At 40.5% G+C, this 12,236-nt stretch overlaps 1 protein-coding gene across 3 annotated transcripts in view; it reads right to left on the reverse strand.

Annotated features, from left to right (window-relative positions):
* PSD3 (pleckstrin and Sec7 domain containing 3) overlaps positions 1 to 12,236 on the reverse strand; it is a 734,808-nt gene that overhangs the window by 578,869 nt on the left and 143,703 nt on the right. Inside the window, exon 1 of one of the 3 annotated variants that reach the window (XM_042983314.1) lies at positions 4,613 to 4,834. The exons of the other annotated variants lie outside the window; for them this stretch is intronic. Within the exon in view, the coding sequence (XP_042839248.1) occupies positions 4,613 to 4,633 (21 nt within the window). The 5' untranslated portion in view covers positions 4,634 to 4,834. Of the gene's footprint in view, positions 1 to 4,612; positions 4,835 to 12,236 lie in introns of those variants that run through there. 3 annotated transcript variants of the gene reach the window in all.

Consider the following 12,236-nt stretch of genomic DNA (forward strand, 5'->3'; position numbering starts at 1 on the left):
CTTTTTATTAATGCCCTCAGCTCATTCCCCATTCTCCGCTTCATTGTTTCAGGTCCTTTTCTCAGCAACCTAAGTCCCAGCTCACAAGAAGAAAAAATTAGCCTTCTGTGTGTCAATACCCACAGTTATTAAAAAAAAAAAAAAAAAAAAAAAAAAAAAAAAAAGCCTAGATCACTTCTATGAGGTGACATAATTATAAGTTAAAATAGGTGAAAGTTCAATTTTAAATTGTTGGTCTGCTTTGTTTTGAATTTCAATAAATTGCTTATAACTATATGAACTCCTTACATGATCCAGTTAGTGAACCCTTTAGACACTACAGGTGTTTTTGAAAGAAAATTACACAATTTCCATCTCTTGAGCCAAACAACAATCCTGGTCCTACTATTTAAGGCAACACATATATAAAATAATGGTTGTTTATTAGTCATCCAATTTCAGATTCTAAGACCCACAGAATCCAAATATGACAACCAAAAAGTTCAGTTTCTACAACACACAATGCTAACTTTGAGGACATAAAAGCAGAATAGTAGTTAAGAAAATTGGGCTGCCAAATTTAAACCTCATTCTGCCACTTATTAGCTGTGTTACTTAACCTCTCCAGACTTCAGAATGGAGATAATGATAATAGTACTGACTTCATGGGGTTGTCATGGGGACTAGAGGAGGTAATCTGTGAAAGTACACAGTAAGATCTCAATCAGTATTAGCTATGATGGTAACAATGCATCTCCTGAAAACTTAAGTGAGGTTTCTAAAATGCTTAAAATAAGGGGCGCCTGGGTGTCTCAGTCCATTAAGAGACTGACTTCGGCTCAGGTCATGATCTCATATAGTCCATGAGTTCCAGCCTGGTGTTGGGCTCTGTGCTGACAGCTCATAGCCTGGAGGCTACTTCAGGTTCTGTGTTTCCCTCTCTCTTTGCCCCTCCCCCACCTGCTTGAATGCTTGCTTACACGCCCCCTCGCTCTCGCAAAAATAAACATCAAAAAAAATTTTTTTAATGCTTAAAACAAGCATTTTTCCAGAAGTTAGGACTTAGGGTGAAACTTCAAAGAAAATGCTGCTGCTTGGACAACCCACAGGAAAATACTCTGTAAGAAAAGAGCCCCAGGCTCGGATCAAAATGCTCACTTTTCCACTTACCCTAAATCCCTAACTCCAAGAATAAACTTGAAAATATCCATCAACATGAACAATTATTCTGACTCATATCAATGGTTTGTGGCCAAAGAAAAGGGAGCTTCATACTAGATGGCTGTTTGAAGTCAAGCAAGCCCCAAGAAATGAGTGGCGGGCCCTGGCCTAGGCCAGGCACTCACATGGAAGAAGAGGAGAGGAGCTAGTGACTCCCTCACACCAGAAGTGTCCCCAAGAGAAAAGCTTCACCATGTCTGTGCCCTGGATTGTCAACAAAGTCCCTGCCGACTAGGGCCCCAGTTTGTTGACCTTCTGGGAACAGTGAAAAACAAGGTCTGCAGGGACATGTGCTATTTTTATATAAAAAAGATAGCATAAGCAAAGATTCATTATTGTTATGAGTTACACCTTATTTTTAAATGAGGCACAGAAATCTGGTGATCTGGATGTAAGAATAACTTGTTAACTATATGCTGCAAATTATCCATTTTCTCCACTGTAAACTGCAACAGTGATTGACATCGCCACTGTAGCCACTGCACTAAAACTAATTTGCAGCATGTGAAAAATGTCTTTGTAACTCCGAAACACAGGAAAAGTACAAAGGGACACTCTAAAAAATGCCACCACTAAAATTCTTTCCAGCAAACCTCTGAATCTGCATACAATATCACAAACTGCACAAACGGTCCAGACAGGGACACTCTGAACAAATGCTCTGGAGAAATTCACCTGGATTCTGTACTCTTCTAAAGTAAGGTTAAGCTGGTTTAACTGTGAAAGAACTCAGAAAGAACTAAAAGGCAGTATTCAAGATAAATCATCTCCACTCTTAACAAAGGCAAGTAGGGACTTCCGTGTTTAGCCCAGACTACAGAGGAAGAATCCCTAAATGTTGATTTGAAACTAAACTAGATCCCCAGCCTTCTGTGAGCCTGACTCATGTCCTGAGGTAAGTGAACTTTGGTCACCTACTGATCGCCAGATTATTTTTCACAGACAGCCTAAACGTCAACCATATCTGAATTCATTTCTAAAAACTGGGAAAGATCACCATCCATTACTCACCTCCTAACCCAAGCCCAAAGAACTGTTCTTTTCATAATTGCCATATGACAACATACCTCAGGTAAACCTGAAACAAACCAATCTGGAGCACATACACAGTTTAATGTTCACATAGTTTTTGCCTCAGCTTAACCATGACTGAAATTAACCCATTTCCACAATGGTGTGTCCATTTATGAATAAGGCAGGACAGATGACTCCAGAATTTCTAAAGGAAAAAAAAAATCACCTCTAAAAGCAGTAATGCCTTCGACATGTTTTTTAATATAATGCCAGACTACATCCCACTCACATTTCCATCAGGATGAACAAACAAATATATAAACACCAACTTTTTAAAAAGTGAATATAGTCATTTATAGAAAGCATCTCTGAATTTTCCTTTTTCAATGAGCAGATTTTCTGTCTTACTTTATTTTTATTTCCAAATTCCCAAGATTTACTATCCTCTTAAGGTTCAATTTTCTTTACATAGTAAAGTATGTATTACTCTTTGTTCACAAATGAAGTGAAGAGTGTCAACAAAACATTTTTTGAAGCCAACACAAATTCAGATTTGCAAATCAAGCTTCTTATGCTTGTAACATTCAACTGTGGAACTTTACCTTAAAATAAGGGTATTTTAGCTTTGCAGCTTTAATCACTCTCCCACATTCAATGGCCAGGATAAGAGTGACAATCCATTCACAAACACAAATTAAGAGATAGAATGTGAAGAGTACATCACTGAATTAGTAATGCATGTACATGTTTATGCATTATACCATAAAATGCTAGTGCTAGATGGCTCTGAGGAAGCATCTACCCAATTCTCTCAACCTACAAAAGAAGAAATTTTAGCTACAGAGGTTAAACGATTTGCCCAAGACAACAGCAAAAACTCAGTCGGTAACAAAACCTACAAGCCAGGCGTCCTAACTACTAGCCCAAGTGCTTTCCATGGTACCTCTTGGCTCCTTTCAGTATAAAAAGCATCGTTAATGAAATATCTCACAAGACAAATCATATATTGGTGATATGATCTGTGAATGGATATACGAAAGTTGTTCTAAAGACATACATCAAGCCACTAAAAACTGGTTGGGAAGGTATTAATTTATCTGTATTGTTTTGCTGGTTCTGCTGAGCATGCTGCATTTTCAACTGAAGAGGAATTTAATGACTTTTTTGAAGAAACGTCTCTTGATTTGTAAATAGTCTAAGAAAAGAAAGGATGGTAAAGCATTTCTTGCAATAGGGTAGAAAGTGCATTTCTCTTCCTCCAGCAGAGAACATCCTTTCCCCCACACACAAAAAGCGAGCCAAATCCTTCCCCCCTTTCAAGGTGCTGCTGAACCACTAGCTCCTCAAAGGACTTCCAAGCCCCTAGGTCAGAAGCTCTCCTTCCTCTGGATTCCCCCATCGTAACCTATGCAGAAGTCTCTCCTACTAGAAAGCAGCTCCTTGACAGCAGAAATTCTCTCTTGCTTACCTGGCTATTGGGCTTTTCAAAATCCTTTATATATATTCAATTATAGTTAATAAATTGAAGCATTTGTTCTCAGAATCCCACTCCGTGTAATTTTCAAGATCTGCCTTATCCCCACACCAACACCTCGACCCACTGAAGAAGAGTTACTCTGGAGTGGAAACCCTGGATCCAACTGTCAAGCAAATCAGTTTCTATAAAATAAAACTAATTCCCTTTACTTCTTCTGTCTACTGAGTGTTTAACATCAAGGGGAACGGTAAAACTAAACATTTATTATTTAGGTCAGTGACAACATTCTAAACCCAGGTTCTCTAAGTGTTAACCTTTTTTTTTTTTTAATCTCAGAACATAATTTGCTATAACTCACAGCTGAAACAGCAGATAAAAGTTAAATGCATGTAAAACAGAATGAAACGTCTTTAAAAGATACTGAGAATATTATACCAAATAATCTTCCCGTTTGCTCGTTCAATGCAAATTTGTTTTGGGGGTATTTTTGTTGTTTTCGTTTTTTGTTTTTTTGGCTTTTATTTTCCCTGACAGAGAAACATGATAGCCCCTAAATACAAGAGCTGACTTGGGCAGAGTAAAAATTGGCACCGCAAGTCCTCTTTAATGCTTCCCTTCTTTTGATCATTAAGCAAGTATGAGTACTCAGGCTTTTCTCCCAAGTCAGGTTTTCAAAGCGGAGGGTTGAATTAAAACACCTCAACGTTAACACCACAAAGCTGACCCTTCTGGGCTCCTAACACACACAAAGAAAGAGCAAAAAGGAAAACTGTTACCAGAACCTGACATCAAGGCACAAACACAAGTGGCCCAGGAACCCTGAGGCACTGAGGAGCGACAAAGCAAAGCAAACCCCCGTCTGAGTGAGCACCGCGCTCGAGCCTACACGCCCTTCAGCCCCCGGCGGTTCTCGAGCCTCACCGCGGCATTTCTTCCTTCCATCTTCCATCGCCTGCGCCGAAACTGTCGCCGGGCCACCGGGCGCTCCGAGGGAGCCTAGGGCGCGACTGAGGGCTGGCGGCCGGCGCCGCGCGCTCTTTGTTGGGCTCCCGGGACAGCCGAGTGGAGGCGAGCAAGCAGCCCCGCGGTGGCGGTGGCGGAGGCGGTGCGCACCCTGGCGGAGGCTGCGGAGGCCGTCCGCCCGCCCGCCCCTGAGGCCCCCCGAGGCCCCCCGAGGCGTCCGCGCGAAGGCTCGGGCAGGCGGACGGTGGGCGGGGTAGGCGCCCGGGGGCGGAGATGGGGCGGGAAAGCGGGAAGAGGTAACTTCTAGAGAGTGGGAGGGGGTGGAAGGGGAGGTGGAGGGGGCGGTGCCCCAGGGGCGGATAGGGGGCGGTGCCCCAGGCCTTCAGCCGGCGCTCGGTGCCCTGAGCTCGCCCTCCGGCCTCCAGCTGGAGAGCGGAACCCTGCCTGTTGCTTTGTCTTCTTCTCCGACAGTTTTCCTACCCTGAGGAAAGTGAGAGGCGCTTTCGAGGGTGTTTCCTCTCTGGAAGAGCCGCGTGAAGGAACTGCGAGTTGGGCGCCGTGTGTCTCGGGCCCGAGAAGAGCTCAGGGCCGCGCGCCGGCCAAGACTAGCGCTTAGCACCCCCACCCCCATCTCCAACGCCCGCCGCCCCCCCCCCCCAGCGTCCGGGGCGGCGGGGACGCCGGGCAGAGGCCTCTCAGATCTGTTTTGGGGTATGTTTGCCTCTGAAGGAGCTCCTAGGGCGACTACCACTGCTAGAGTCCCGGGGACCTGCCCACCCGCCTCCCCATTTAAGGTCCATTCCCCCTCAGGAGGGTCCAGCCTCGGAGGACCAGGGGTTCACATCCACCCCGCAGTCTAGTCTCGGGACTATCCCACATCGAATGTGCCTGCAGGGGGGTAGCAAACGAAAAACTACGTTTTCAGTCGAAAGTGCCAAAGACCTGTGCTTTTTTTTCCTCTTGCCTCAGGTCGTGTGCAGCAGAGAGGCAGGGCCTGGAAGGAAAGGCGCCCTCCTCTGGCGAAGGGAGAGGAAGATCTAAAAACCACGGTGTGTAAGGTCTTGCAAGCAAGAGGTGCTTCACCTGTACCTTCAACCCTTGCCAGGTCTACCTGGAGGTAGAAGTCCACGTGGCCAGCTGCATGGTGCTTACGGTATGTTTGTGTTACAGTTTTATGTCACGAAGACTAGGTTTCCTCTTGTAACCTCTAGAAGGTATCCAAATAAAGGGAAGTGGCTTAAAAAAAATTGACCTAGCATTAAATTTTCTCTTCTTAGCTGGAAGTATGCAGTGGGAAAGAGGGTGGGAGAGGTCCCCTGTTCCTGTTATTCAACCCTAGGTACCCAGCAGGACACCTGTTCCCACTGAAGTCTCTCTCCAGCCCACCCTGTTGTATAGACCCCAAGAAGGTCAATCCAAGGCCAAGGGTCTTGCAAGTGATTCACATCTGGTCCACAGGAAACACATATCCCTGAGTTTACTAATTCCGGAAGTGCAGGCTAACCCAACCACACAGCAAGAGATCGCTGGCCCTGCCCCAAAGCATGGTCGACTCACTCCCACACTGAGTTTCCTGGGAAGCAGCAGTCTCCATTAGCTGTTTGGGACATGAGTTAGTCCACCATCCTCAGTATTTTCCAACTACAGGGAACAGTATCAAATATCTCCAAGGCCCAAGGGCCCCTGGAAGTCCCTTCACTGGCTTAGAATTAGAGAGTAGCACCTCCCACCTCCCCCTAGTGGGGAGTAGAGCCAGGCTCCCTACTCTTTTCATAATCTTGCTTGTTTTTATAACTTTGATCTGACTATAGGACCCCAATTGTGGAATAGGGTCTCAGGACCATTTCCATAAAAATTTGTGCGTGAGGTGGCTGTGATGGCTGAGGGGTTAAGGCATTGGACTCGAAATCCAATGGGGTCTCCCAGTACAAGTTCAGACTCTGCTCACAGCGTGTGTATTTTGGGGCGCCTGGGTGGCTCAGTCAGTTTAGCATCCAACTTCGGCTCAGGTCATGATCTCACAACTCTTGAGTTCAAGCCCCTTGTCGGGCTCTGTGCTGACAGCTCGGAGCCTGGAGCCTGCTTCAGATTCTGTGTCTCCCTCCCTCTCTCTGCCCCTCCCCTGCTCACACAGACAGTCTCTCTCTCTCAAAATAAATAAAACATTAAAAAACTGTGCATGGGGTAGAGGTCTGTCTCATATTCGCTTTGATACCTTCGATATCTATTGCATTGACAATTGTCAATGAGCAATTGAACCTAAGAGTCCTATTCTACCATCCTCTTAAATTTCTTAGCTTGAAAGAATCCTAGCATTTTGTTTTCTCACTGTAAATATGCGTGCACATATATTTACGTGGACATTTAAGTATGCATAGGATGCATTGGACCTTTGAATACAGACTTACTCACTTTAATTGTAGATTCATTGCAAGTGATGATTCTGAAAGATTTGGTACCCTTGTGGACAGAAATCACTGGGAAAAAATCCTACATCTACATCTTTCCAAATACACCACAACTACATTGTGCATATTGAGACACTTCGTATTAATTACTCCTCATACATATCTTGCCCAATTTGATAACTACTAGCTACATGTAGCGATTTAAATTTAAATGAAATTTAAAGCTGATTAAAATTCAGTTTTTAGCCACATTTGAAATGTGGCTAATGACTACTATATTTAGGCAATGCAGACAGAATATTGCCATCTTCATAAGAGTTTTGTTGACAGCACTGCCTCATACAGGGTTTGGCTCATAGGAGGCACTGAATAAATGACAAATGAAAGTATGGGTCAAGAATACCATATGATTATACTGTCTTATTTTTATGAGAAGATAAAGCTTTTTAGTGCAATACTACACACCAACTCAACCATTAAAAACAATTAAAAACAAAAACCAAATCTTTACACTGCTACAGCCGCTTTTCTATTTCACACTTGAAAACCTATCTGCTCCCTCCTACTTCACCAGAAAATACTTAACTATCAAAATAATTGCTGAAAATATTTGTGGAAAAGTCACTATTTCCCTCAAAAAACAAATCAGTTTTTTCAGAATTATTCAACAAATGGAAAGGAATTGTTTTAAAAGCAGTATTTGTGTTGAAGGAAGATTACATAGAAAACATTTCTTTGCTGAAATAAGCATTCCACTTATAATATTTTTTACAGAGTAGAAATGACCTATGGAAATTACTAATGGTATGTGTGTTCAAATTGTAAAAGTAACCTGGCATTTCTCCAAGAAGAAAGCATAACATAGTAACAGGCTGCTCCACAGTGAGTAATGAGAGGAATGATCACAATGAAGATGATCCCAGGGGCCTCCAGACTGTTGAACAAGAAGAGAGTCTTCGCTCACTCATCGTCTAACCATGGGATGGAAGCTTCTTGTCCTTGGGCCCCCATTTCCTTTTTTATGAATGGGAAAGATTGGCCTTCCCTCTTGAAAAACTGCAGCATTTGGGGATTTAAAGAACTTTCAATTAAAAACATTCTTGGGGCACCTGGGTGGCTCAGTCAGTTAAGTATCTGACTTCGGCTCAAGTCATGATCTCACGGCTGGTGAGTTCAAGCCCCACATCGTGCTCTATGCTGACACCTCAGAGTCTGGAGCCTGTTTATGATTCTGTGTCTCCCTCTCTCTCTGTCCCACCCCTGCTTGCCCTCTGTCTCTGTCTCTCAAAATGAATAACGTTAAAAAAAAATTTTTTTTAAACATTCTTTATTTTCATGATCCTCAGTCTTTCTAGCAAGTCTTTAGTGACAATGACAAATCCCTGAAAGCTCAATGCTCTGAATTGTGACCCCAAGAAACTTAGAGCAGACAGAAATCTCCAGAGGGTAAAGACCACACCTTATTTATTTATTCATTCATTCATTCATTCATTCACTTTTTCTCTCAGCCTATTGCCTAGCACAGAGGAGGTGCTCAACAAATGTTCACTGAATGCATAAATGAATGAAACAATTCTCTCTCCTTGTTTTGAGAAAGAGTAACATGTTGTTTAAGAATTCTTTGATTTCAGTGACTACAGAGAGTATTGTTGGTAAGCACTATCAACAAAATAGGTAGGAGGACTTTGAATAGAACTCTTATCACAAAATATATGCATTATGAACTCTTACATTTGAAAATTTCTGTAAATTTGTTTCTGAAAGAAGAGAGATCTATCAGTTTTCTATTTCCCAGTAAAGATTCTCATTCTAGACACAACTGCTGAATTACTTGCAAGAGATGACAAGTTCCTGAGGCTGAATTCTGGCAGAGTGGCTCTTTTTGAGTCATTTCACCTCTAAGATCTATGAGAGCAGCTATTTTGGTTTATTGATTTATATAAATCCAGTCAGAAACCCTGGAGAAAAGAATCTTTTCCCTTCAGTATCAGCTTTATTGAGGTACAATTTACATACAGTAAAGCTCACCAATTTTAAGTGTTATGATACCGTGACTTATAAGATTGTCCTCTTTCCTGGCACAGAGGCTCCTAAGACCTTCAGAATTTCCCAAGTGCCAGAGCATTAAAATGTTTTTTGTTTTGTTAATGAGGCCGGGAGAGGGGCTGAAGGTTGAATTGTTGCCCAGAACCAATGATTTAATCAATAGTATCCATGTAATGGAGCCTCCATAAAAACCAAAAAGCAGCACAGGTTCAGAGTTTCCAGGTTGGTGAACACTTAGAGATTCTGAGAGAAGTGGCTCACTCAGGACATGGAGGCTTCATGCCCTTTCCTCATACTTTGCCCTTTGCATCTCTTCCATCTAGCTGTTACTGAGTTACATCTTTTAATAATAAACTGGTAATCTAGTTAGTAAACTGTTTCTCCAAGTTATGTTCTAGCAAATTAATTAAACCTGAGGAGGAGGCCATGGCAACCTTCAGTCTATAGCAGGTTGTTCAGAAGCCGAAGTGGCAACCTGAACTTCTGATTTCTGAAGGGGAGAGGAGAGTCTTGCCATTAGTCCCTTTAAGGACTGAGCCCTTAACATGTGGGATCTGATGCTGTCTCCAGGTAAATAGGGTCACAACTCAGTTGAATTGTAGAATACCCAACTGGTGTGGGAGAATTGCTTGGTGGTACAGGGGGAAAACACACACATGTTGGAACTGGTGATCAGAATTGTTAAGTATACAATTCAGTGAGCTCTGGCAAATGTATACAGTTGTGTAAATCACTGATAAAATCAAGATATTTTTCCCCTCCCTCCCCCAAAAAAGTTCCATGCTCCTTTGTAGTTAATCCCTCCCTCCAAACCCTGGATCCTAGCAGCTACTGACCTGCTTTTCTGTTTTGCCCTTCTAGAATTCCATATAAATGGAATCATACAATATGAAATTTTTGTTATCTGTCTTCTTTCACATAGCATAATGCTTTTAAGATTCATGTATGTTTTTCTTTTTTTATTTTTTAAGTAGGCTCCATGACCAGCATGTGGCTTGAACTCAGGACCCTGAGATCAAGAGTCACATGGTCTACCAACTGAGCCAGCCAGGCACCCCCCCCCCCATGCATGTTTTTATATGAACGTGTAATTTATTCCTCTTTATTGTTCAGTAGTGTTCCATTGCATGGATACATAATTTGTTTCTCTACAAGTTGATGGACACTCTAGTTTTTGGCTATTATAAGGAAAATGTATGAATATATATGTTCAAGGGTTTTTTTGTGTGTGTATGTATATTCTTGGATAAACACCCAGATGTGGGATCACTGCTCATGTGGTTTATGTATTTTTAACCTTATTTTTTCAAAAATTCATGAAATAGTTCTCCAAATTGGCCATATTATTTTGCATTTCCATCTGCAAGGTATGAGAGACCCAGTATTCTACATTCTTGCCAACATGTTGCCAACATATTGTCAATTTTTTTTTAATTTTGGCTTTTTGTGTGCATAGTGGTATATAACTGTAGTTCGACTGGGAATTGTTAATGATGAATGGTATGGAGCCTCCTTTTATGTGCTTATTTCCAATTTCTATGTCTTCTTTCAGAAGTGGCTGTTTAAAAACGTTTGCCCATTTTTTTTAAATAGATTCTTTTTGTCTTCTAATTGTTGAATTGTAAGAATTATTTTATATCCTGGATACAAGTTCTGTATCAGATATGTATTCTGTAAATATTTTCTCCCCATATTTGTCTTACCTTTTCAATTTCTTAAGTTTCTTTGAAGAACAGAAGTTTTTAATTTAAATGAAGTCTACTCTACCACTTTTTTTCTCTTATGATTTGTGTTTTTTGTGTCCCAAGAAATCTTTGACCAACATAATGTCACAAAGATTTCCCCTATGTTTGCTTCTAGAGGTTTTATGGTTTTAATTCTTTTTGTTTAAATTCTTATCATAAATTCTTATGACTTAATTTTTATATATGGTACCATGAGCTCATGAGATCATGACCTGAGCCAAGGCAGCTTAACCAACTAAGCCACCTAGGCACCCCTTTACTAGTTTTTAAATAAATTCCTTATTATGTTCAACATAGCCGATCATGTCATTTGTGAATGAAGATAGTTTTACCCTTTGCTTTATTGCACTGATCTGGAACTTTAGTACAATATTAAATCGAATGAATAAGAATTCTTGCTTAGTTTCTGATCTTAGGGAGAAAGCATTTACTTTTTCCCTATTAGGTATGATGTTATCTGTAAGTTTTTGGTAGGTGATTTCTATCAGGTTGAGAAAGTTCCCTACTATTCCTAGTTTGTTGAGACGTTTTATTTTCTTTTTATCATGAATGGGTATTGAATTTTGTCAAAATGGTTTTTTTTCATCTATTGAGATATTCATGTGATTTTTCTTTCTTTTTTTTTTAATGTTTATTTTGAGAGAGAGTGTGTGTGCACGTGACTAGGGGGAGGCGCAGAGAGAGAGGAGAGAGAAAGAATCCCAAGCAGGCTCCACACTGCCAGCACAGAGCCCAATGCCAGCTTGGTCTCACAAACCATGAGATCATGACCTGAGCAGAAATCAAGAGTCAGACACTTAACAAACTGACCCATCCAGGTGCCCCTGATTTTTCTTTCTTATGCTGTAATTTTGGTGAATTACACTGATTTTCAAATGTTAAACCAACCCTTCAAATGAGATAAACCTCATTTGATCACCATATATTATTGTGTTATGACTCCTAAGGCAGCCATAACAGAATACTACAGACTTTGTGGCTTAAACAACAAAAATGTATTTTCTCACGTTATATATATACTATATATATACTTGCGTATATATATATATATATATATATATATATATATTTAAAATATATATATAAAGTCACATGTAATATATATTTAAATATATTAAATATATATTATATATTAAATATATTATATTTACTATTATATATTAATATTTACATATTATATAAATGTCATATATCGTATACATATATTTTATATTTATATAATAATAAATTATATTAATATATAATAATAAATATATTAAATATATAATAAATAATAAATATATTAATATATAACAATAAATATTATATACTAATGTATATCAGTAAAAATATTATATATTTCAGGTTATCTAGTTCTTGAGTAAGCTCCTAAAGAACTTGTCC

This window comes from Panthera tigris, chromosome B1 (genome assembly GCF_018350195.1).
Source record: "Panthera tigris isolate Pti1 chromosome B1, P.tigris_Pti1_mat1.1, whole genome shotgun sequence".
Lineage (NCBI taxonomy): Eukaryota > Metazoa > Chordata > Mammalia > Carnivora > Felidae > Panthera > Panthera tigris.